The sequence below is a fragment of the Macaca mulatta genome, chromosome 1, assembly GCF_049350105.2.
Source record: "Macaca mulatta isolate MMU2019108-1 chromosome 1, T2T-MMU8v2.0, whole genome shotgun sequence".
NCBI classification, from domain to species: Eukaryota; Metazoa; Chordata; class Mammalia; order Primates; family Cercopithecidae; genus Macaca; species Macaca mulatta.
The window spans coordinates 209,839,951-209,867,706 of record NC_133406.1 but is presented as its reverse complement, the minus strand read 5'-3'; the positions used below and the strand labels follow the sequence as shown (position 1 = coordinate 209,867,706).

Here is a 27,756-nt window from a genome sequence, read left to right as displayed (position 1 = left end):
CCAAGGACTAAATAAGGAAATTCATGAAAGTACAGTTGTCTTTTTAAAAAAATACTTTATCCAATTTTCACATTTTTTCCCCATTGCCTTTTTCACAGTGCCCTCACCAGTCCTCCCCACCAAGGCTTAAAAATTGCTGGACATACTATGTTTTTTCCCCCAGGAAACTTTTAAGGCTCTAATCATTAGACTCGTTGTCCAGCCGAGTTTTCTGAGATATGTATATGATAGCAGTGCTTATCAAACTTTAATGTGCACACAAATCATCTGGGTGGTCTTGTCAAAATGCAGGTTTTGATTCATTCGCTCTGAGGTATGATCTGAGATTCTGAGTTTCTGATAAGCTCCCAGGTGATGCTAATGCTGTTGGCCCACTGACTTTGAGTAGTAAGACTTTTAATGTTTACAAAGCATTTTCACATATGCTACATAGCCATATGAATTACTTTGTCGTGTTTTGATTATCCCCATTTTGCAGATGAATTAAGGTCCATTGGAAACTCAAACCCCTGACTTCTATCTGCATTACACTGTACGGAAGTTTTCAAACAAAACCTATGAAAGTAAAGTAGTAGCACTGATTACCTAAAGTAAATGCAGTGAAACCTCGACAGACAAGTCATTAAGTTTCACGGCCCAAATAGATGTACACTATGAATGTGTACATATCCTCTAGATCAAAAAGCAGATACTCTCTACAGAACAAACAGAAAGACCTTCCCAATATATTTTTTCTAAAAATCTTTCTTCTGTGAGGTTAAAGTTGGTCATTACCCTAATCGAAGTTTAGAGTGGTCTTCTCATTTCCCTGGGCACCATAAACCAGAAAGGTAGAAATCATGATCCACTTTGTGGCTGGCTAGGCTTCCACCTATTTGAAAAAGATCAGCTGGTATTCCAGACAGCAGGGTCCTTAGATGGCAATCTCACCCACAGGCCTCAAAAAAACAATAATTACATCTCATTTTGTAACCACCCTGAACCATGGGGGGTTGTGGGGCGGGCAACTGTTCTACTCCAAGAATAAATAAAATAAAGGATATGAAAAGAAAAGTAAAAGATTTGACTGATATTTTGAGCTCTATTATTCTGAAAGCTGCTCTCCTGAAGTTTGAGATTCCTATGTAGAATACTACCAAAAATTTACAGTGAATGCTCAGAACAAAATACGGTTGCCAGATTCTTCTTGTTAGCCAGAATGTACTCTTATCACAGAAGCCAAAACCACTAAACGGAGACCATTTGTACAATCAAAATGAATTCAAGCTAGACAAAGAGCTAAACAGCTTCAATCTAGCTATAAGCAGGAAAGTTCACTGAAAATGGTAAACCACTACAGAGAGACTTATTTTAGTTCTGAACCACCTTTACCTGAAAAGTTAGAGTATAGATTATCTGTTGTCAGTGTTCTTAGTTACTTGCTTTGAGGTCTACAATCACTATACTGTCAGAGATGATGTTTTCAGCTCTCAGGATTAAAGTGAGGCTTACTGGAGTTAATGTTGATACAGCCATCCCAAAAGTAAAAATACCTGTATGCCCTGACCCCATATACTACCAAATACCACTCCTCCTTTAGAACAATTATCTACAAGAAGCCAATATCCTATCTTCCTGGTTCTCTGAATTCAACACTTTAAATGACAGACTTAAAAAGAAAAGGCTCACTTTCCTCAAGAAGAGGCATACATACTATGACAACCACAAAGTGACCCAGGCTTCCACAAAAAGAGCTTTGGTCAGGTGTCATCCTGACCAACAGGCAGAGCAAAGCCAGGTTACGTATAAAATCAAGAGGATACAACCACAAAGCTGATAATCAGTTCACTGGCCGGGCGCAGTGGCTCATGCTTGTAATCCCAGCACTCTGGGAGGCCAAGGTGGGAAGATCACCTGAGGTCAGGAGTTTGAGACCAGCCTGGCCAACATGGTGAAACCCCGTCTCTATACTAAAAATACAAAAATTAGCTGGGCATGGTGGCAGGCACCTGTAATCCCAGCTACTCAGGAGGCTAAGGCAGGAGAATCGCTTGAACCCTGGAAGTGGAGGTTGCAATGAGCCAAGATCATGCCACTGCACTCCAGCCTGGGCGACGAGAGTGAAACTCCATCTCAATAATAATAACGATAATAAAGATAACTGGTTCACTGAGCCACAGGTCTCCAGACACCAGAAGACTGTATATGCCAACAAGTGGCTTAATGTCACTACATCAGTCTGCTTCTATCACTCTATAGATGCAATCTAAGTTAAACTATGGGATAATATTCCATTACCCACGATCTTCCTTCTAAAAGAAGCTGGAACACAAATTTGGAGAATTTTCATTTATTTTTATGCATACCTCAAAATTTTCATTTATCTTTATGCATACCTCAGAAGCTCAGTAAATTATCTTGATGGTTAGAGTCCAATCTTCTGACCCCATCTATCTAGCCTGAAGTCTTAACCTCCTCTAGTCACAATTCTTTTGTAATAGAGGTAAATCACCAGTCTCCCAGGACAAATGATACAGTTTTTGTCATCAAAATAACTGTATGAGATGATTGTTTAAAAAGAGAAAAATAAGTGGCAAAATGATTCAATCCCACCATGTATCTTTCTCCTAATTCCAACTATTTTTCTGCCTCCTACAAGCTTCACAGTAATGCAGGCACACGCCTCCTGGTTAGTGCCCAAGAATTGGAAACTGATCACACACGACAGAGAATTCACAGCTAGAGTCACAGGTTCCAGTTCACCACACTAGCAACCTACTGACGCACAACACTAATTTCTGCTGAGGAATCTGTGCTCATAAGATGAGGAAAGAGTGAGGACAGAAAAAGAGGTGAGCTGGGGATAGGGTGAAAAAAGAGAAATAACTCACATCCAAAGGGTAGATCTTGTTCTTCCCAAGCAGCCCCTTGGGAAGGTTCAAATAAAAGGAGCCATCTCCTATCTGATTCACAAGCTACTAAACCCGACCTAGGTCTCTGCAGGGTCAAAACACCAAAAAGCAATCAGGTCAGCTTTAGAATAGCTAGTACTTAAGAACTGCACTTGACACTTGAGGAAGCTGCACCAAAAATGAACTACTGTTTCTCTAACAAAATTTAACGTGGATTAAGGAAAACAGGACCAAGCCTCTGATACCCAGCAAAAGATGTATAACACTAAGAAATACTGAGCAACAAATGCTATTAAATAAAGTTATAATATTATTAATATAATTTGTGAGAAAGAATTACATTAAAATCTCTTAAATGACTACTATCAGGTGATATCAGCCCAAAATGACTTCGGAGAAATGGCTTTGAAAAAGTACAAAACACGTTTAGACAGGAGAAAGGGAGGGAAGACAGATTCAAGTGCCTCTCACGGCCTTCCTATCTGTGACCTGGAATATGACAACAGTCACAGAATTCAAAATGAGGAAGACTCAAATGGAAATACATCTTAAGACTTCTCAATATAGAAAGTTAATGATAAAGAAATTGTTTTGAGAAAGGCTATCACAGATGCTCATGGAAAAATGCTTAAGACTTAAAAAGAAAGAGGCTATAGACACAGAGACTTATTTGACTACAATTTAGCATCGGAAAATTCATAAGAAAGAATTAACAGAATCCCTAACTTCTTGACAGGCCAGGTGTGAGAAACAAAGCCGTTCAAGGAGGGCCAAAGAGGATTCTATAATTAAATCGTAGCTAACAAAACAAGAATAGCCCTATAATCTGATCTATATTAAGGTTTCTCAGGTATTGGCAAATCACTGCTCTCAAACCTGGAATTCCCTGTTAACATCCCATCATCAGCTTTATGTTTTAAATTCCTTCACCACCCTCCTTTTGTTTTTATTTTAAAGTAAAAATGGTGTTTTCTGATAGAACAATGAACTGTGATCGAGATTGCAGTTCTCATCTCACATGACTATCAATGTGTCCCCCCGAAAACATTATTAGTTTAGTTTTTAAAAGTTTAGTTTACATCTCCTACTATGTTCGCTGAGTTCTATTTACAACAAATGTTGTTTGAAAATACCCTGTAATTAATGCTGTGAATATCTAAGGAAACTAAACAGGCATGTTTTGCTTTAGGGGAAAAAAGAAAGAGAGAGAGAGAGAGATAGGAACAAGTTCCTCAAGCCAACTTACAAATCCTCCTTTTCTTAGACAGGAATCGCCCGGGGATGAGCTCAACACATACTCCACCATGCTAACGCCTAGTCCCCCACTCTCCGATCGTGGGGACAGTACAGAATTGACCTCACTGTTCACATGGAAACTCTGACCAGGTCTTCTCTGCACCATGATTGGCTGGGAAACTGAATGATCTACAAAAAAGATACACAAGCATGATACAGTGCAGCCAGAGGCTCAAACAAATTATGAGTGACGTCTCATGGATAAACCAATGGAATCAGGAAACTTGCCAAGGTCAGTTGAGCCAAAACCTCCTATCATGTCTTTCGCTGTATGATATTCAACATAAGCTAAGGAAATGGAACACACTCCTCATTTATCCGGGATAGCAGAGGAATACAACAGTTTATCTCGCTTATCTGGTTTATCTAGCTGAGTGGATAAAATGTTTATCCCTTTGTAAGTAAAAGGATTTTTAAAATATATTTTATTAGTATTACTAAAACAAAATATGATTTTACTGCCCTTTTTAAAAACAATGTAATTTGTTCTTTTCTGATAATTCACTGCCATCATGAGGTTCCATGCTTACGTTGTGCTGTAATACACGACACTTGTTTGGGTTTTCTGTCTCCTTCCTCCCTATCATCTGTCACTTTTTCTGCTGTCAGTGTGTCTACCTCTATAAGTTCTCCCCATCCCTCTTCAGGGGTAGTATGCCAGAAGAATGTCCGTGCCCAGTGACTTGATTTGGTCCCAATCACGTTTAAAGATAGATCATTCCATACACGGTACACAAGGGCAATGGGAGAAAAAGAAACATGAACTTCAAATGGCAGGTGTGGATTTTCTAATTCCAAGTATGCTGACAGCAGTACAGAACAAAACGTTACAGCTGAAATTATGGTCGTTTCAAATAAGACCATTCCCCTGTGGCTAGCACTTCAAAAAATACTGAAGATTTGATTTTGTGTTAATTATGTTTTAATAAATTACATCATATAAGCTCCTTAATGGCAATTACACTACAGGAGAGGACACTGCTTGACATGCTTATGTCACTGATGTAAAATTCATGACTTGCCAATTGCTGAGGAAAGGAGCTCTAAGACAGGCATAAATCACAGTACAGATGCTAGATCTAGATTACCTGATGTTCCCCAGGCACTGTCTCGCCATTGATCACCCAGGAATATTCCTTTTGGTCCATCTTTGCTGGATTCATCTGTTTCCCAAAACTTTTTACCTGGCAAGAGCTGCTGCAAATTAAAAATAATAGATGCTTTTAAAGAATTCATAAAGGATGAAAGTACAGCAGTCAACACTTTCTTTTAGACAAGGGTACTGAAGATGCTCACGTGCCCTGAAGGTCTTTAATTAAAGTGTTCCAACTACACAACTGTGGTCAGAGCACTACTATATATTTGGTAAAAGTCACAGAGAGGCCTAAGGCAAGGTGGGGACAGGGGTGGGGACACTGATCAAACCATCCAATAGAGGCTCAACTTAAATAACTAGAATTACTCACTTAACCCATGCCAAGATTTTTAAGGAGGGGGGGAAGGAACTAATAGTGACCCTATTAGTTAACTACGAAGTAGACTCTTATTGAAAAAGAAAGTATCTACAACTATTAAAACACTTCTCTATGTGTACTAACTACCAGACAAAGTTACTCAAGCTGGAGCATGAACCCAGCTATGAACCTCAGCTATGGAATGCCAGAGGCAAAATTCACTTCCTTTATACACAGAGACTCCATTAACCAAAATACTTCCCAACCACAACACTAAGCTATTCCAAGATTTTGGAAGGACAGAAAAGCTATTCCCCTTCATTACTGGAAGGGAAATAAAATCTCCTAACCTCCATTAATTTTTTAACAATACTTGGTAATGCCATTAAAGTGACTTCACAAATCACTCCATGCTTCAGAGAAACACAGGGATCGCTGGCCATAAGCCAACATGAGAAGTTTATACTAGCTTCAACAAAAAAAATGCAAAGTACCCTTCAAGCAAAACACAGCACAGTTTTAGATCAAAGCACCAGTGATCAGGCTTACAAAGTAAAATTCCACAGAACTCTATCATTCTTGGTTCTGGTCATCAGCTTTACTGGCTAAAATGCCCCCTCTTATTTCCTCTAATTATGTTTTCAACTGCTATTACACAGGAAACTAAGACGTTTCAGATAGTATTTAACCACCATTTTTGAGCACAAAAATACCTGGAGAGTTGAATTTCTCAGAGGAACACAATAAAAAACCAGAAAGCACAAAACATTTCCTCTCCTTGACAATAAAGGTTTAACTTTCCCATTTAACCCATAACCCAATGTAATGGAAAAATAATTAAACTCTGCTCTCACTAAAATAAATCTCTGCTTCCCAAATCTAATTTCTGGGTTTCTCAGCGTAATTTTCATCTACCTTTAAGTGGCTCTATAATCTATCTCATGGACATGGGCTACTGCCTGGACCAAAGTAGTTTGCCACACACTTTGCTCTTAAGGACCTAATTTGTTGTTTACTAATTAAACAAGGTTAGGACAAAACACACATATGTCTGGTATTTAATTGCGCAGATACTTAAGTTTCCTTGAAAATGAACAGTTATAAGTAGCAGTCTTCCTGGTATACCGCTTATTGCCCTAAGGGCATTTGGGGGAGGGTGGGGATCAGGGTAAAATGGGAAAGAGCCCTGATCAACGCTAAGCATTAGGGTCGGGAAGCACTGAACTAGACAACTTTGAAGTGCCCTAGGAAATTTTACTAAACTGCCCAGAACCTCATTCTCTTTTCATTGATAAAGAAAATATCATTCAAGTTGCTGTGATGATTAGAAATATTATTGGTGAGTGCCTAGCACAACAGGTTCTCAATAAATGTGTTCAAAAACATCACACCTAGGTAAAATAACTGTCAAATCAGGTCACAGAGGGAATACTGAAAATTAATGTAAACTATGCAAAGGACAATTCAAGAATTATTTTTAAACTTATTTTTCTCCCTTTAGTCTCAAAAATGTCCTGTCCGCTGCAAGGCCGGGCGCAGTGGCTCATGCCTATAATCCCAGCACTTTGGGAGGCCGAGGCAGGAGGATCACGAGGTCAGGAGATCAAGATCATCCTGGCTAACTCGGTGAAACCCTGTCTTTACTAAAAATACAAAAAAAAAAAATTGGCCGGGCATAGTGGCGGTGGCCTGTAGTCCCAGCTTCTTGGGAGGCTGAGGCAGGAGAATCCCTTGAACCCAGGAGGGGAGGTTGCGGTGAGCTGAGTTCGTGCCACTAAACTCCAGCCTGGGCAACAGAGCAAGACTCCGTCTCCAAAAACAAAAAGAAAGAAAGAAAAATGTCCTGTCCGAAGATTACAAATAAAATTTCTTTCCCCATTGGTTATACCCTTTCTCCAACTAAATTTTTTTTCCTCCTGTATTTTGTGCAAAGCAAGAGCAATTACTCTTTTGTATTCCAGAAGAAAGAATGTCAGCCTAAGGAGGGCCTCACTTGTTTTATGCTCCACATAACAGTGCAAAGAACGCTAAGGTGATCAAAACCATTCTTGTCCTTTAAATTTTTAAGAGTTCATTCTTCCCAGAAACTTGTAAATCTTTATTTAAAACTCAGGCCGGGCGCGGTGGCTCAAGCCTGTAATCCCAGCACTTTGGGAGGCCGAGACGGGCGGATCACGAGGTCAGGAGATCGAGACCATCCTGGCTAACACGGTGAAACCCCGTCTCTACTACAAAATACAAAAAAACTAGCCGGGCGAGGTGGCGGGCGCCTGTAGTCCCAGCTACTCGGGAGGCTGAGGCAGGAGAATGGCGTGAACCCGGGAGGCGGAGCTTGCAGTGAGCTGAGATCCGGCCACTGCACTCCAGCCTGGGCGACAGAGCGAGACTCCGTCTCAAAAAAAAAAAAAAAAAAAAAAAAAAGTAAAACTCAAGGAACAGGGGGCCCAGCGTGGTGGCTCATGCCTGTAATCCCAGTACTTTGGGAGGCTGAGGCAGGTGGATCACCTGAGGTCAGGAGTTCGAGACTAGAATGGCCAACATGGCGAGATCCCAGTCTCTACTAAAAAACACAAAAATTAGCTGTGTATGGTGGTGCACACTTGTAGTCCCAGCTACTCAGGAGGCTGAGGCACAAGAATTGCTTGAACCAGGGAGGCAGAGGTTGCAGTGAACCAAGATCTCGCCACTGCACTCCAGCCTGGGCGACAGACAAGACTCTCTCAAAAAACAAACAAACAAACAAAAAACCTCAAGGAACGGTTTCCAAAAGTACCAGCCTCCACCCTACATATGTAAATATAGTCTTGTCCATAATTTGTAAAATTGCTTACAGAAAGCAGCAGGCTTTCAGCTCAAAAATCACTTCTGGGATCCTGTCACCTTTCATGATAGTATACCAGGTTGTCATAATGTGCAAAGCCGGCAGAAGCAGGTGAACACATAAGCAAGGCTATTTTCAGGGTAAATTCTCTCAAAAGGAAACAACAACACAGCAAACATGAAGCAAAGTGCTATTAGGTTGGTGCAAAAGTAATTGCGGTTTTTGCCACTACGGCAAAAAAAGAAGAAAGCAAAAGACTGAACCAAGGTGCTTGGGCAAAGACAGAAGCAAAATTAGCAAAGTTCTTAAAAGTCTCTGGATCTTAGTCTTTCTCCCTTTCCTCCAAAACATATGGAGTCTACACTCAACTGCTGTGGTTAGCAGCATCTGAAATGGCTCTTAATGATCTTCACTTACAAGTACTCATGCCCTGATGTAATCCCCTTCCCCTGACTGTGGGCTAGACCTATGATATGCCTCTAAGAAATAATATAAGGCAAGTCATGGGATGTTACTTTCAAGATGTTACAAAAGCTGTGATTTCCATCTTACTTGTCCTCTTCTATCTACTGTTCTGATTGCTACTCTGACGATAACTGCTGCTATGTTGTGAGCTGCCCTACAGAGGCCACATGAAGCCAAGAGAGAGACATCTCTGGACAACAGCTACATATACAAAGCTGTTGCTCCGCAGCTTCCCACTGAACTCTGTCTCTGCCCTGGGTCATTTACACACAATTAAGAACTGAGATCCTCAGTCCAACAACCAGCCAAGAATGGATTCTGACATCAACCACATGAGTAAGTTTGGAAACAGACCTTTTCCAAGCAAGCTTTGAGATGAAGGCAGCCACAGTTGAAATCATGACTGCAGCTTCTGAAGGACCCTGAAGCAGATGACTCAGGAAAGCCATGCCTACGTTCCTAACCTACAGCAACTGTGAGGCTTAAACAACTGTCTTGTTTTAGGAAGGGCATGGTGGCTTACACCTGTAATCCCAGTGTTTTGCAAGGCTGAGGCCAGGAGTCTAAGATCAGACTAAGCAACCAACATAGCAAGACTCTAGCTCTACAAAAAACTTTTTAAAAATTAGTCTGGAGTGGTGGCGCACCTCTGCAGTCTCAGCTATTCAGGAGACTGAGGTGGGAGGACTCCTTGAGCCCAGAAGTTTGAAGCTGCACTGAGCTACGATTACACTAGTGCACTCCTACCTGGGAAACAGAGTGAGACCCTATCTCTTAAAACACACACACATACACACACACACATACACACTGTGTTGTTTTAAGCCACTAAATTTTAGGGTGATTTGTTAAGCAGCAATAACACAGTCGTGAATATGTGGAAGTGTTTTTGTATATTTGAAACACTTCTCTAGGAGTTTGTTTTCAAGAAACACTTCTTGTTCCATTTCTAATATTTAAAAGTAAGTGATGAAAGTAAAATCCTTTTGAATTTGAAAAAAAGTAATTACCTCTGTTCCACTGCATCTTTTCCCCAAATTTGTCTCATAGCCCTTCTGTATTTAAAAAAAAAAAAAAAAAAAAAAAAAAACTGGCTTTTTTTAACTCTGCAAAATCAAATCAATTTAGACGTGTTGAGCTTACTGAAAATTAGTAGCAATCACTTATATTCAACAGTCAGCTAAAAGATACCTAACTGTTCAAATCTGATCATATTAAAAGGAGCCAGAAACTACTGAATTATAAAAGCAAATGATAATGTGTTATCCAAGTACAATTTCAAATTCAACAGTAACCTCTCTGCAGGTAACATCATCCACAGCATTGGATAAAATATCCTGGTTTGCCAACCCACTGGCATAAATACCAGCAGTTGCCAAATCTTCACTTAACACACAATAACCAAAAATGTAAATGCATCCAACCTATGAAAAGATAGTCCCTATCCACCCCATTAAGAATTTGGAAATAAAGACTGGTTTTTTTTGACAAGGAAAAAAGTAACAGATCACAAAAGAGATGTACAGAGTCTGTTTTAAAGAATAATTTGGTAGTAAGAGGATTAAACAATTTGACAATTCCAAAAGAAGATAACAGGAGTTAGGAATTGGTCCAATAAAAGCAAAGGAGACCCAAGGAGTCAGATGTAGCCAGTATTATCCAGGTGACACATTTAAGGGCAGGGCATACAACACACAAAGAAGCCTATTCTTATTAAAGCAATCAATACATCTGGTTAGATAGTAGCTTAATTACACTGGACACTAACAACACCCAAGTAATCTCCTTGGCTCCAACTCTGCTTACCAAGCCATATTCTTAGAGGAACTGGCTTCCTCCTATAGCCAACCATGCCAATCACCAAACACAACTATCCTTGTCCATCTAAGAGTTGCTTTTTCTCCTTAAAAAAAAATCAGTAGACTGCATTTTGGTTTTCATACATTAGTCTCTTGTTGTTCTGGTTAGTGTGGGGTCAATATCATAACCCAATCATCTGAATTAGTAATAACAGTCCATTTCAAGATCTACAAACTGAGAACCAAGACTTGAGGAGTCCTATCATCCCCAGCAATACAATAAATAGACCTTGTACTCTTCCTTATAATGTCACATTAAGTGGAATTCCTAACTGCACCACCAATAGTGTCTGCTCTCAAATCTCTGGGAGAAACACACACACATACACTATTTATCCCGTCCTGGATCATAAGTTTATAAAAGAAAAAAACTTATGAAAATTAAAAAAAAAAAAATCAGTAAGCTTATTCACGAGGCTTCTGGAAAACAAAACAGAAGGCAAGCACTGGTTTACAAGCAATGTTAGCCACTTGAGACACTTTTAAATTTTGTCTGGAAACACCTTTTTTCCTTTCCATCTAACAAAAAAGAACAATATGCAAAACCACACTTAACAATCAATTGTGTCATAAAATCCTACACCAAGAACCCTTAAAACACGGATTAAGACAATAAAAAGTGGAGAATATCAAGAAACTCTAGGTTTATTTTAATAACAGTGATAAAGACCCATGAATGCTCTGCAATCACTTTATTTTAAACTAGTTTTAAATCCCAGCTGTGTGAATTTTATCCTTTATCCTCTTCTGCTTTTTCTCACCTACAGAATGACCTATTGTGTACAATAAAAGAGATAACACATGTAATGACATAATACAATGCTGAAATAGTAACCAAAAAGTCAGCTACTATCCTTCTTTAAAAGAGCAAAGTAGCAGCCAATAGACAATACTAATGGTCTGTCAATGAAACACTCCTATGTCACACTATCAGACACAGTGATCATGGCATCACCTAGGCCATGGCAGTACAAATCTCATTACATTAACTACCCCAACAAAACAACACTAAAAGAACCATGATTATGGCTTTTCAGGAACTGCAAAGAGGCAAGACAATTATTGCCTAGACTTGTTTGACCATACCACCACTAATATTTGAATAGGGATTTATCAATGAGGTTTAGTGATGATCTCAACAGTAAAAGGGCTCTCTAGCAACTACTCTGTTCTCAAAAGGAATAAAATATTAGGTAGCTAATAACACACTCAATACAGGCTGCACAGAGCGTCTCTCAGGGCAGAAATTGAGCATCTTAAGAAATACTACTAATATGGATGTGCCAACCTTGCAGACGTGATCAGTTTGATCATGTTATTATCTAGCATCTCTAACTTACAACACAAGCTTAGTTTCACTGGAATGTAGCCAATGCAGGAGATGAATGTTTGATATTTAACTAGCTGGTAAGACAGACCAACAACCAAAACAATTCTTAATCTCTTAGTATATATCTCACCACACTCTCAGTACATTAAGAGAAGATGATATCAACTCAGAGAAAGGACCTTTCAGAACTAACTGAAATGAAGAAGTTTGATTGGTAACCACTGATAATCACATGTGGTAGTCTTACTTGTAAAAACTGTGTATTTTTCACACAACTTAGTCTCTCCATACCACAGACTGTTGTTGTGAAATCAAGTGAGATAGTATATGAAGTGCTTTTACAAATACTAAGAACTATACTGATATTAAGTTATACTAAAGCTTTATTTAAAGTTTTAACTTATTAAAACATATCTTTTAAAAAAGCCAAGTTTGGCTGGGCGCGGAGGCTCACGCCTGTAACACCAGCACTTTGGGAGGCTGAGGCGGGAGGATCACGAGATCAGGAGACCAATACCATCCTGGCTAACATGGTGAAATCCCGTCTCTACTAAAAATACAAAAAATTAGCCGGGCGTGGTGGCAGGCACCTGTAGTCCTAGCTACTCGGGAGGCTGAGGCAGGAGAATGGCATGAACCCAGGAGGTGGAGCTTGCAGTGAGCCGAGATCGCGCCACTGCACTCCAGCCTGGGCGACAGAGCGAGACTCCGTCTCAAAAAAAAAAAAAAAAAAAAAAAAAAGGCCAAGTTCATCCATTCCTGGTTAGCATAATTCTTTTGGAAGGGCTTCAGAAACTACATACGTATCAAGAGTCATGCCAACTGTGGTGGCTGATTCCTGTAATCCCAGCACTTTTGGGAGGCTGAGGCAGAAGGATAGCTTGACTCTAGGAGTTCAAGACCAGCCCAGGCAACACATGACACCCCATCTCTACAAAAACTTTAAAAAAAAAAAGGCCAAGTGTAGTAGCACATGCCTGTGGTCCTAGTTATTCAGGAGGTTGACTGAGGTGGGAGGATCACCTGAGCCCGGGAGGTCAAGGTTGCAGTGAGCCATAACTATGCCACTGCACTCTAGCCTGGGCAACAGAGCAAGATCCAGTCTCAAAAAAAAAAAAAAAAAAAAAAAATCTACATTCAAAGTGTTTGTAAGAATAAAAAAAAGTTGAGGCTGAGACTGAATGCAGTGGCTCATGCCTGTAACCCCGGCACTTTAGGAGGCTGAGGTGGGAGGGTCACTTCAGGAGTTCGAGACCAGCCTGAGCAACATGAACATGTCAAGACCCCATTTCTATTTTTAAAAATTAAAATTTAAAACAAGAATAAGCTGAAAGCAGGCCTGTAATCCCAGCACCTTGGGAGGCTGAGGCGGGCGGATTGCTTGACGTCAGGAGTTCGAGACCAGCCTGGACAGCATGGTGAATCCCTGTCACTACTAAAACTACAAAAATCAGCCAGGTGTAGTGGCCAGGCGCCTGTAATCCCAGCTACTCGGGAGGCTGAGGTAGCAGAATCGCTTGAACGCAGGAAGTGGAGGTTACAGTGAGCCAAAATCGCACCATTGCACTCCAGCCTGGGCAACAGAACAAGACTCTGTCTCGGGGAAAAAAAAAAAAAAAGTTGAAAGCAAACTGCAAACTAAGTATTCAACAATAAATTAGCTGTGGGCCTGATGCAGTGGACCACACCTGTAATCCCAGCATATTGGTAGGCAGAAGGATCACTTGAGGCCAGGAATTCAAGACTAGCCTGTGCAACACAGTGAGACCCTGTCTCTTTAAAGAAATGAATAAGCAAGTAAGTTATAGCACAACAATGCAGGCTCACCAAAAATAGCCATAATGACTACACGTAATATTTATAAAATAACATTAAATTTTAAAAGTAAAATACAAAATTGTACATGTAAAGACTGCTTCTCCTCATGCATTCTTCCCTTTCGGATCAAGACTGGAAAGAAAAATAAAAGCAGAAGGGTGTTTGCTAGTGCACTGGGATTGTGGATTACTTGTTTCAAAATATACTTTTGTTATGATTTTAAACTAATTTTCTAATAAATAAAAACTGAGAGTATGGTGGTCTGAAATAAATAAGGCCTATCTCTCAAGCAGATACATTTCACTTCAACATAATTTCTTTTTCTTTTTTTTTTTTTTTTTTGAGACAGAGTCTCGCTCTGTTGCCCAGGCTGGAGTGCAACGGCGCAAACTCAGCTCACTGCAAGCTCCGCCCCCCAGGTTCACGCCATTCTCCTGCCTCAGCCTCCTGACTAGCTGGGAATACGGGCACCTGCCACCATGCCCCACTAATTTTTTGTATTTTTAGTAGAGACGGGGTTTCACCGTGTTAGTTAGGATGGTCTTGATCTCCTGACCTTGTGATCTACCCGCCTCGGCCTCCAAAAGTGCTGGGATTACGGGCGTCAGCCACTGCGCCTGGCCACTTCAATGTAATTTCAAAAGGGCAAAAGTTAATAGCAATTTTAAGAAAAGAGCTCATGTCCTAAGTTTCAAATATTTTTAAGCAAGCTGATACAGGATTAGCATCCTTAACCCAAAAAACCGCAAAATTTGAAATGCTCTAAAATCCAAAACTTTTTGAGTGTCAATGTCACAGTCAAAGGAAATGCTCACTGGAGCATTTCAGATTTCATGTTTCTGGATTAGGCTCTTCAGCTAGTAACCATAATGCAAATAATCCAAAAATCAAAAAATTCCAAAACATTTCTGGTCCCAAGTATTTTGGATTAGAGATACCCAACCTGTAATAAATTTCCAACTCATTTTGAAAATTGTTGCTTAAATAAGGAATATTAAAAATGTTCAGTGTTCCATCACAAGCCAGTTTTTTTTTTTTAACTAAAAATAAGTATATAAAGCAAAAAATTTTTAAGTTTTCACCTTCTCTTTCAGTGAAGGAATAAGATCTTCCAAATTCTCATTTCACATTTACATATATGTATATATTCATGGTATTAAAAATAATCTACATATAAGCAGAGTAAAGTGGATTACTTCCTGCATCCACTTTAATGTTACTCAATACTTACATGTAAAGATTATTTTTAAATGTTACAATCTGTGTTCTCATTAATTTAATACAAATCACCAAAAAAACCATCTAAGAATCAACATCTGCAATGATTTTCTTTTTTTTTTTTTTTTTTTTTTTTTTGAGACGGAGTCTCGCTCTGTCACCCAGGCTGGAGTGCATTGGCCGGATCTCAGCTCACTGCAAGCTCCGCCTCCCGGGTTCACGCCATTCTCCTGCCTCAGCCTCCAGAGTAGCTGGGACTACAGGCGCCTGCCACCTCGCCCGGCTAAGTTTTTGTATTTTTAGTAGAGACGGGGTTTCACTGTGTTAGCCAGGATGGTCTCGATCTCCTGACCTCGTGATCCGCCCGTCTCGGCCTCCCAAAGTGCTGGGATTACAGGCTTGAGCCACCGCGCCCGGCCATCTGCAATGATTTTCTTTGTATTTCTCTACTAGGTATCATCACAATCTGGCATGTAGTAATTACTGCTTAAAATTTTTATCCTACTGTTGCAACTGGTTACTACTGAAAACAGACTTCCATAGACATGGTGGTGTCTTAACAAAATACCTCTTTTGGCTGAAATCTAATATATTGCTTTTTAAAAAAGCAAACTTGGCCAGCCGCGGTGGCTCAAGCCTGTAATCCCAGCACTTTGGGAAGCCGAGGCAGGTGGATCACGAGGTCAGGAGATCGACACTATCCTGGCTAACATGGTGAAACCCCGTCTCTACTAAAAATACAAAAAACTAGCCGGGCGTGGTGGCGGGTGCCTGTAGTCCCAGCTACTTGGGAGGCTGAGGCGGGAGAATGGCGTGAACCCGGGAGGCGGAGCTTGCAGTGAGCCGAGATCACGCCACTGCACTCCAGCCTGGGAGACACAGCAAGACTCCGTCTCAAAAAAATAAATAAATAAATAAAATAAAAAAGCAAACTTTAATCTGTTGCATAATTATAATTAACAGATTTTTTTTATAATTATGCAGTATATAAATTAACAGATTTTTTAAAGGTTTTCCCAGGTTATTAAGTACCTTTTCTAAGCACTGTTAATACTTGTAACTAATGCCTTTAAATAACAATGCCTTTAAATAACACTTCCACCACTAAGGATGAAATCAAGGAGACTGCAGAGTATAGGACAAGATGAGGTAATCTGATCTCTCTCCCACAACTGGGAAATCAACATTGCTTTTCTGACTATTGAAAAAATGAATTTCAGTATTTGAAGTACTTGCTGATGTCCAAAAGTACTACTTGCACATACCCTAAAACGCACAGCCTGCATTAGACACTACTGGAAAAAACAAAAAAAGCAGTAAAAGACATTCTTTGCCCTGAAGGAACTTAAAAGATTAAAAAGAAAAACCAGAGTCAAACGGACAAGTAATTTTAAGATAAGCACACTGCCTAATAATGTAGTATAGACTGTTAGAATTCACAGCTTACTACAGATGAAGAAAGGAAGAGCAACCAACCACCAATGAAGAAATGAACCTGGGATAGGATGGTCAAGAACTATCTTAAAGAAGGGGACAGAATTTAGAGCAAGTCCGTCCAATCTGCAGCCCAGAACTGCTTTGAATGTGGCCCAATACAAAGTAATAAACTTGCTTAAAACATTACGAGATTTTATTTTGCAATTTTTTCTTTTTTTTTTTTTTTTTTAGTTCAGCTATCATTAGTGATTGTGTATTTTATGTCTGGCCCAAGATCACATTCTTCCAATGTGGTCCAGGGAAGCCAAAAGACTGGACAACCCTGATTTAGAGTGAGTGAGATGGTGCAAAGGACCTTCTACAATGAACAAAGGTAGGCAGAAGTGAAAGCAAGTGGAGCAGGTGCCCACCTGGAAACTGGCCATCAACACAGGGTAGCAATAAGAAGAGGGTGAAAAATCACTAATGTCAGCTGCCAGTGAGACTAAAAAAAGCACCCCTAGGGCTTTAATCCAATAGGCAACAGGTAGTAACATTATAAAATTTATCTTTAAAAGATTGATCTGACAGTCCACCATAAAATGGGGTGAAGGAAAGCAAATGAATGTTGGGAGTCTAAGCAAAGAGGCCAACGTAGTAATCCAGACATGAAATGGTAAGAAAAGGAACTGCGGAAGTGGGTGCAAGGACAAAATTGCTGCTTAGATGTCTCTCAGCTTTCAAAGCAAGTTTTTTTTGTTTTGTTTTGTTTTGTTTTTTTAAGCTATATAATTTTACCAGGCGCATGGCTCACGCCTGAATTCCCAGCACTTTGGGAGGCCGAGGCGGTGGATCACCTGAGGTCAGGAGTTCAAGACCAGCCTGGCCAACATGGTAAAATCCTACCTGTGCTAAAAATACAAAACTTATCTGGGTGTGGTGGTGCATGCCTGTAATTCCAGCTAGTTGGGAGGCTGAGGCAGGAGAATCATCTGAGCCTGGGAGGCGGAGGTTGCAGTGAGCCGAGATCTCGCCACTGCACTCAAGCCTGGATGACAGAGCGAGACTCCATCTCAAAAAAATAAAAATAAAAACAATTAAAGGCTGGCCAGGCATGGTGGCTCACACCTGTAATCCCAGCACTTTGGGAGGCTGAGGCAGGTGGATCACCTGAGGTCAGGAGTTCGAGACCAGCCTGACCAATGTGGTGAAACCCTGTCTTTACTAAAAATACAAAAAGTTGGCCAGGCGTCATGGCATGCACCTGTAGTCCCTCCTACTTGGGAGGCTGAGACAGGAGAATTGCTTGAACCTGGGAGGCGGAGGTTGCAGTGAGCCGAGATCATGCCACTGTAATCCAGCCTGGGCAACACAGAAAGGCTCCAACTCAAAAAATTTTAAATCAAATAAAACAAAAGCTATATAATTTCAAAAGAGTCATTGCCTATTATGACGATCGAGAATGAATTCATTAGGTATACATAAGCCAGTCTATCACTGGAGTTCTTTTAATCAGGAATCTATTCTGCAGACAGCTGAGTGCAAAAGCTAAATGAAAACAGAATCCATTAAGTCTCCTGTGTGGTACATGAAGAAAAAGAAAATACAAAAATAAAAACACAAACAGATCCAAATCTGTACATATAGTATCAAAAGTTCAAGTTTTATGTATCCAAAGGGTATTGAGGCTGCCCTGAAGATCCACTGTAGGCTGCTGGGGGACAGTAAGAGCAAAAAGAGCAATCAAGTCAAGATAAGAATTTGGTAGCTTTTAAATTTCAGGACAACCAGGCCAAGTGCGGTGGCTCATGCCTGTAATCCTAGCTCTTTGGGAGGCTGAAGCGGGCGAATCACTTGAGCCCAGATTTTCGAGACCAACCTGGCCAATATGGTGAAACCCTGCCTCTATTAGGTACAAAATTAGCCAGGTGTGGTGGCAGGCACCTATAATCCCAGTCACTTGGGAGGCTGAGGCATGAGAATTTTCGCTTAAACCCAGGAGGTAGAGGTTGCAGTGAGCCAAGATAGTCCCACTGCGCTCCAGCCTGGGCAACAGAGCAAGCCTCTGTCTCAAAAACATAAATAAATAAACAAATTTTAGGACAACCACAAATTAGATATTAGATAGAACTGCTAACTTGATGACTACCATTAAACTTCAAAACGCACAGGGGTTTCCTGTTTTCTGCACACACCAAAGAACACAACCGTGTCTGGCTACGACTTCATCCTAGAAACCAAGCACTTCAAAAGATATCATTTATACTTTCATAAAGCAAGTCCATTAAAGAACATTCAGAAATACTGTTAGCACCTTACACTCCATGTTATTTTGTCGTGAATTAACCTGAACAGGCTCCCATACACATGCCCTTCTGAATCTGAAAGTAAAGCTTTTTTTTTTTTTTTTTTTTTTTTTTGAGACGGAGTCTCGCTCTGTCGCCCAGGTTGGAGTGCAGTGGCCGGATCTCAGCTCACTGCAAGCTCCGCCTCCCAGGTTTACGCCATTCTGCTGCCTCAGACTCCCGAGTAGCTGGGACTACAGGTGCCCGCCACCTCGCCCGGCTAGTTTTTTGTATTTTTTAGTAGAGAAGGGTTTCACCATGTTAGCCAGGATGGTCTCGATCTCCTGATCTCGTGATCCGCCCATCTCGGCCTCCCAAAGTGCTGGGATTACAGGCTTGAGCCACTGCGCCTGGCCCAAGTAAAGCTTTCTTTATATCTTCCCATTTCGTTAATGGAAGACAGCCAAGAAATTTCTCTTCTCTACTACCTTCATAAAACCTGAGAGACTGACAGTAAAGTATGTTGATAAAATGATGAAATTCCCAGAGTGAATCAGGCTTTTCTGCATGATACAGGAACAGCATATAAGGGATGTTATATTATCTATAGGTTACCTATAAATAAGGTCACATGTTTTTATATATGAATAAACTACACGGTTTTTTTTTAGATTCAGAGAGCAAATGTGCAAGTTTGTTACATGGCTATAATATATTGTGTGACGCTGAGGTTTGGGCTTCAACTGAACCTGTCACTCAAATAGTGAACATAGTTACCCAATAAGTAGTTTTTCAACCCTTGCCTCCCTCCTTCCCTTACCCCTTTTGGAGTCCTCAGTGTCTACTGTTCCCTTCTTTATGTCTATGTGTACTCAATGTTTAGTTCCCACTTACAAGTGAGAACATGTGGTATCTGGATTTCTGTTCCAGTGATAACTCACTTAGGATAATGGACTCCAGCTGCAACCATGTTGCTGCAAAGGACATAATTTCATTCTTTTTTTATGGGTGTAGGTGTACCACATGTTCCTTATCCAATTCACTGTTGCTGGGCACCAAAGTTGATTCCACGTCTGTGCGATTGTGAACAGTGTTGCAATAAACATGCAAGTGCAAGTATCTTTTTGGTATAACAATTTGTTTTGATTATATGGTTTGATCTATAGCATAACCACATTCATTTTATAATAGGTCTTCACTTTAATAATTACATATTACAGTACTTGCGAACCCAGTATACAAACGATAAGCTCCAGACCCCTCAGGATACTGTAAAGTTCACAAATACAATGATGAAAACATCTAGATTGCTTCATGATCCCCTCACATCCCCAAAGCAGGAAGCAAACAGCCCGACTGAGATAACAAAGAATAATCTGCATCAAGATGGGACCAAATACTCTAATGAACCCACACCCAGTCAGCCTCAAGGTATTTTAAAATTTTTGATCTGACAAGACAAGGATCTCAGTATGGACAAGTTCCCCTTTTCCTTCACTATAGGAAATAAATATTTCATAAATATGCCTGCTATGTATATAGGGAATACAACACAAAAAATAAACGTTTGCTACATGCTTCACTACAATGAGAACCACATCATATACTAATTAATCAAAATACAATGTATTTGCTTTGATGTTCTGGTTCCTTATTAGCAAGGTTACAGTAACCAAGAAGGAATTACACACAACATAGTTTAATACTAGCTTGAGAAAGCAATGTAACAAAAGTAATTCTATTTTTCTAAACATCATTATGTCTGGTTACTGTATATATAATGAGGATATGTTTCTGTGCTCCAACAGATGGCCCAGAGAAAGTACTATCGATCAGTAACAACAATATTAAACAAAAGATCCTTTATTTAAAAATGCCTTTATACATCGCATTCAATTTGGATAACAGCACTGCTGATTTATTGTTTGTATTCTATACTCTATTTTTGCAAAAGTAGCTAATGAATAGCTGTTAAATGTATATATTTGCAGACAGCCTGAATATATGCTTTCAGTTTTGTCTGTTCCTTATTCTCTCCTTCTACACCCCAACATCCCCGAGGATAAAAAAGTCATGTGAACAGAAAATACAACCAATATTTACTAAATTGAACTGAGCTCCCTTGGGGGAATAGATAGGGATACCAATTTCTGATGTAGAAGGAAAAGTAAAAAGGAACCCATGCTTAGGAAAAAATATTTACTGATATATGATTCTTTCAATACAATATATTTAGCAGCTACTGTTTACAAAGCACATTATTAGCTGAAGCCCCACCCTCAACAAACTTTTCTATCAGAAAAAAGAAAACATCACCGTATATACACGAATCATTATGTATAAAACTGGGCTATGACTGTTGAAACAGTACTTGAAGTCCAGTATGCAGAAGATAAAGCCCAGATCATCATTTGTATCATCTCTGTAAGAATACTACATATCACTTGCTACTTGAATTCCCCTTCACAGCTTCTAATGGGAGGGAGCAAAAAAGCTTTAATAGGGGAGCTGACAGCTGAAGCTAAATTTTGAGTAAGTAGACTCTGAATATGCAGAAACCAACCAGAAAAATTCAGGATTTGAGTAGTAAAAGATCTGGGTTCAAACACAGTCTTAATGATTACATTAACCTCTCTAATCTTTGTTCACCTCATCTTAAAAAAAGGGCACCATAATATTGCAGGACCACTGTAAAAACTGTAACATACACGAGGTGATTAGCAAAGTTCTGCAAAAATTGTATACACTCAATATTTTGTAGCTATTATTACTTCCAAGCCTAGAAAAAAAACAGAATTTGAAGATAATCCCCATCTTGACACTTAAGAATTTAGCTGGAGTCATTTAACCTTAGGGCTCATTCTGCTCATCTAAAAAAAATGGGAATAATACCCTCTCAAAAACCTATTGGGAGAATCATATGGATAATGATATCATATAGATCATTATATTGAAAAGCGTTACTGTTTATTATAGTCTTCCCTCCAATAAAGCATGCTAATATGGATAAAAGAGTCAAAGGAGGTTGATGAAAGGGAAGAAATTTAATGAAGACAAAGTAAGCAGCATGTGGATCTTCTGCTGCAAACATATGATATGCTGCATTCAAACATTCCAAGACAGCTTAACATCTACACACAGTAGTAGGTTCCTGGTCTTCCCAGTGCAGGTCAGAAGACAGATAGAAGAATGGGTGGGGTTTGTGCTTTGGTCTCAAAGTCAGGACTGACCTGGGAACCATGTTCAAAATGTCAAATATGACCACATTTCCAGGGTTAGAAAACACCTTCTCCTATCTCGTTCCTCAAAGTGCCCAATCCCAATCCAAAAATTATTATTTTGGGTCCCAGGAGCTTCCTCAAACAATACTGATAAAAAGGTCACTTTATCTCTAGCAGTCATTAACCTAATATAAGCCATTTACCAAGATCTTCTTCCTCCAGGCCACTTGGTGTGGCTAGCAGTTTCTTCTAAAATAAACATTTCCTTTTAAGAGCAAGACGTCAAAAAAAAAAAAAGCCCAAAAAGTTAAGGGAACTAGGGTGTTTTTACTATTACTATTGTACTTGAAAGTTACATTTTGGCCAGACGCAGTGGTTCACGGCTGCAATCCCAGCACTCTGGGAGGCCAAGGCAGGTGGATCACCGGAAGTCAGGAGTTCGAAACCAGCCTGGCCAACATAGTGAAACCCTGTCTCTACTAAAAAAAAAAATACAAAAATTAGCTGGGCATGGTGGCACACACCTATAGTCCCAGCTACTTGGGAGGCTGAGGCAGAAGAACTGCTTGAACCCAGGAGATCGAGGTTGCAGTGAGCTGAGATCGCACCACTGCACTCCAGCGTGGGCGACAGAGTGAGACTCCATCTCAAAAAAAGAAAAGAAAAGAAAAAAAGCTACATTTTGAGGGAAAAGGGGAATTAATTACACTGCTTGGTCAGATATTTTTATATTAATATACCTCAAGGCATTATTAATTTTTCATCCCTTCAGCAAGAAAGTCTGTATGATTTTGCTGATAGACATCTTCCCAAAATTCAATCCATTTTGGAGTCAACTACGCTGCTTTTATGGCATCCTAATTGCAAGGAACAGCCAGTGTCAAGGTAGCCCTCCCAAAGCTGTGGATTCTAGAAGTACTTTTAGCTATTCAAAAGCCTCCAATTCTATTGAGACACTGTTTGCCATAATGGAAAGATGTGGAAAAAAATTGAACAGATTTAGTCTCCATACTAGAGTCAGGCTAATACTTGCCCTGACTCCAGTATTACCATCCCACGAACTCTCATGGACACTTAGAAATGTCTTGGGCAGCTGCAGACAGTGAATAAGTCACTTTAAAGAACCCAATGAGGCCAGGCGCAGTGGCTCACGCCTGTAATCATAGCACTCTGGGAGGCTGAGGCAGAGAGATCACAAGGTCAAGAGATAGAGACCATCCTGGCAAACGTGGTGAAACCCTGTCTACTGAAAATACAAAAATTAGCCGGGCGTGTGGTGGCACGCATCAGCCACTCAGGAGGCTGAGGCAGGAGAATCGCTTGAACCCAGGAGGCAGAGTTTGCAGTGAGCCAAGATTGCGCCACTGCACTCCAACCTGGTGACAGAGCGAGACTCGGTCTCCCAAAAAAAAAAAAAAAAAAAAAAAAACCAATGAAAAGTTACAAAATCTCTAAATCACAGGGGGAAAGTCAATCTAAAAGGATATCTTTTAGACACTCTCTAGTATATCCTAAAAAAGCCAGAACAATTCCTCTTTTCTATCTTTTTTAAGAAAGAAACAAGGGCAAGCTCTAAGAATCTTAGACCTGAAAAGGTCCTGGGAAATTATCTAGTTCAACATCTTTATCTTACGGGTAGAAAAAAGTAAGTCCAAAGAAGATAATGTTTGAACCTCGGCTCTAAGAAGCTGTGGTGTCAGAGTTCTGGCCCAATCCAATGCTACCTCTAGCCCACCAAATTTTGCCTTTCTTTGGATTAAAGCTCACCCAAATCACTATCAAATTCCTCCCTCTGCCATTCTGCTATCCCACACCTATGGATCAAGTACTATATAATGTCTAATGAGAATATAAAGCTACAATTTAAATACATCTGAAGTTATCCTAATTCCTGTGAAGAAGGTAGGATTCGTTACCACTCTATACACAGAAGCACTTTCTAGATTTCCTTTGTCAGGTTGACAAACTTGTTATAATCAAGGGTATGTTTTTCTATGCTTCAGCTTTCTAAGACAAAGATGAAGAGTCACATATCTAAATACAATTCATTTGTTGTAGAAATAAGCTAGTATTCACTACTATTTTAACTTCCCTGGAAGCTGTCAAGTTTACTACACATAAAACATTAAAGAATCTTAAGGGAAAAAAAGGTCCTTGATTTTTAAAAGTTAAAAAACCAATTATGCGAACAAAGTACCTTTCTGTCAAACTCTCAAAGTACTTTCCAACTACAACTTCTCTCTTTTTTAAAAATCCATCCTTTTCTAGGTCATGAACAGTAACAATGCTGCCAACCTACAGGTGGAGCAAACAGGTTATGCAAGATCATAAATCAAACCAATTTAGAAATAGAGCCCAGAAGCCCAAGGTCAGTGAGCCTTCCTCTGTACTACAAACATCTTTTTCTAGGATCCTTGATTAACGGACTGATCTCTTGATATGCAAATAAAATCTGCTAAAGTATGTGCCTTTAAACTTTTCAAGGCTTTAAGCCAAATGAAAGGGGCTAACAAGGAAAGTAGACAAAACATTTTTAAATAATTTGTGGCCCTGCTCCTAACATATTTTCCTATCTTCTTTTTTATATGAGCTTTGTAGAATAGGAGGCACATAAAGCACTTGTACTATGAGTCCTTCAGCTAAGAACAGCTTGGAGAGTGATATTTTAAGTAGTCACTTCTTAGCAAGATTTCTTCTCAGAAATACTCTAAACCTTTCAAAGTGACACCAAGAGGCCAACAGTGGCTTTGAAGAAAAAAAAGTAACAAGAGCCAGCACTAACTTTAACTACTAGAAATCAATTACTTTGAAGGGAACCAATTCTATTTGAATTCTAAAGACTCCATACATTCTTTACATAACTAGTGTTTTCCCTAGACTCACACAGATGCACAAGCGCATAGGTGCCCACACAGCCACAAAAAAAAAAAAAAAAAAAAAAAAAAAAAACTGAAACGAAGATACTGTGCCTGGCTTAAAAGTCATGCAATTTACGTCTAGTGTTTATATGGGTAAATACTGGTTTGTTTTTTGTCTTTTTTTTTTTCTTTGAGACGGAGTCTCACTCACTCTGTCATCCAGGCTGGAGTGCAGTGGCACTATCTGGGCTCAGTGCAACCTCCATCTTCTGGGTTCAAGTGATTTTCCTGCCTCAGTCTCCCAAGCAGCTGGGACTACAGGCGCACACCATCACACTCAGCTTATTTTTGTATTTTTAGTAGAGATGGGGTTTCACTATGTTGGCCAGGCTGGTCTCGAACTCCTGACCTCAGGTGATCTGCCCACCTCGGCCTCCCAAAGTGCTGGCAATCCAGACGTGAGCCACCACTCCTGGCCAGTAAATACTGTATTTATACACACTCCCTCTCAGAGATATTTTATTGCTAAAAAGGAAGAAAATTTAATGAAGTTAAATTTTTTATTATAAAAGCTTATTTTCTGCCAGGCACGGTGGCTCACACCTGTAATCCTAGCACTTTGGGAGGCCGAGGCGGGCGGACTGCCTGAGCTCAGGAGTTCAAGACCAGCCTGGGCAACACAGTGAAACCCTGCTCCTACTAAAATACAAAAAAAAAAATTAGCCGGGCATGGCAGCGTGCACCTGTAGTCCCAAGCTACTCAGGAGGCTGAGGCAGGAGAACTGCTTTAACCTGGGAGGCAGAGGTTACAGTGAGCCGACATTGTGCCACGGCACTCTAGCCTAGGCAACAGAGTGAGACTCTGTCTCTTTTAAAAAAAAAAGAAAAAGTTTATTTTCATTTTTTCTTTTGTGCTGTTCTCACGTTGCTGCAAAAAAACTCTCTTAATCTGTACCTATCCAAAGCCTAAACTAGAAGATGCTTTTTATTTATTTACTTATTTTTTTTTTGAGACTCTTTGAGACGGAGTCTCCCTCTGCCGCCCAGGCTGGAGTACAGTGGCCGGATCTCAGCTCACTGCAAGCTCCGCCTCCCGGGTTCACGCCATTCTCCTGCCTCAGCCTCCCGAGTAGCTGGGACTACAGGCGCCCGCCACCTCGCCCGGCTAATTTTTTGTATTTTTAGTAGAGACGGGGTTTCACCGTGTCAGCCAGGATGGTCTCAATCTCCTGACCTGGTGATCCGCCCGTCTCGGCCTCCCAAAGTGCTGGGATTACAGACTTGAGCCACCGCGCCCGGCCGAAGATGCTTTTTAAGGAATATGTCTCCTCCTCCATTAAAGTCTAAATAGTCCTGTCAATAATGATTCCCTCCTTCTCTGAACACCAACCATACATAGAAAAAAATTTGCTCTTTCTGTTTATATGTATATTCATTGTTTCCTCAACTAGCTAATAAAAGAATTCCTTGAATAAAGAAACCTCATTCCACACTTAGGAAATGTTTAACCTCTCAATTATTTTACAGATACTAACTTCATTTACCCTAATTAAGGGCACATGCTTTGCAGTGGGAGGAAGCCGGGGAAGAATCCTATCACTTACTAGATGTGTTACCCTGGGCAAATTATTTCGTCTCTCTTGGCCTTTTTCCTTATCCAGATAATAGAACTGTCCTCATAGAGTTATGAATCAGATAACGCATAAGAATCCCTTAGCATCTACCTATGGTTGATAAATGGTAGTTGTTACTGTTACTTGTGAATAGTGGGGAAAGGAAGAATGACACAGCATTACTGATGGAATATACTGTTTTGTTATTAACATATGCCTATATCCATGCCCGAGGAATTATACACATATACCAAAAAAAAAAAAGCATTTCTGGAAGAAGAAAAAAAATTATAAAAAAGAATTTAACACTGTCAACTTGTCATTTAAATAAACTTTACCCTCTAGTGAAATTGCTTGCTATTCAATTAAAATTAAGCATTCGTCCAGCCTGGGTGACAGAGCGAGACTCTGTCTCAAAAAAAAAAAAAAAAATTTAGCATTCGGTGATTATAAACTGTTGCTCACAAAACAATAATAGGGCATTATTCTTATTTTGTATCATTAATTTTTTTAAAAGAAAAACAGGCTGGACACAGTGGCTCATGCCTGTAATCTCAACACTTTGGGAGGCCAAGGCAGAAGGATCACTTGAGCTCAAGACCAGTCTGGACAACATAGTGAGACTCTGTTTCTATTTTTATAAAAAATTCAAAAAAGAAAGAAAAACAACCTGGAATTGGATTTTTGGTGGAATACACCAGGTTAGAATTATAGGAGTAAGAAAGACAATAAACATAGTTTCTCTTTCTATGCTTAATAGCCAACAAATACGTTAACTTTCTGTTCAAATCTGCTCCAAAAACTTAGTGACAAAGTCTTTTAGACTTTCTAAACCATACAGGGTTTATTGATTTGCATTGTGTCAGTGACAGGCACAGGAAATACAAGGACATCTCCCAATCATCTCCTAAAATTCTAGGAGGAAAACAGACCAAAAATGTATGAACTCAAGATGATAGGACACTGGACTCTGGCCACAAGACGATTCAGAAAGTTAGAAACAAAATCTTATAACAAAGAAAGCAAGAATCTCAGTTTAGACATCAACAATTTTTAACTATTCACTGCCTAACCACAAAGGCAATCAAGGAATATTTGCTTCAAATTCAGAAGTGTAATTATCCTAATTTTGACCTCAGAACATAGCACAGTGCCTGGGGATCAAATATTTGCTAAATCAAAGGACAAATGTATCTAATAAATGGTATAAA

General features: G+C 39.8%; 1 protein-coding gene across 50 annotated transcripts in view; it reads right to left on the bottom strand.

Annotated features, from left to right (window-relative positions):
- Window positions 1-27,756, bottom strand: part of PUM1 (pumilio RNA binding family member 1) — a 136,549-nt gene that overhangs the window by 69,563 nt on the left and 39,230 nt on the right. For 18 of the 50 annotated variants that reach the window (XM_015133619.3, XM_077964910.1, XM_077964896.1 and 15 more), the window contains exons 4-5: window positions 5,276-5,384; window positions 4,138-4,316 (exon numbers count right to left, since the gene is read on the bottom strand). The exons of 16 other annotated variants lie outside the window; for them this stretch is intronic. In XM_015133619.3, the coding sequence (XP_014989105.1) occupies window positions 4,138-4,316; window positions 5,276-5,384 (288 nt within the window). The remainder of the gene's footprint in view (window positions 1-4,137; window positions 4,317-5,275; window positions 5,385-27,756) is intronic. 16 more of the 50 variants (XM_077964900.1, XM_077964904.1, XM_077964940.1 and 13 more) reach the window with 1 other exon arrangement.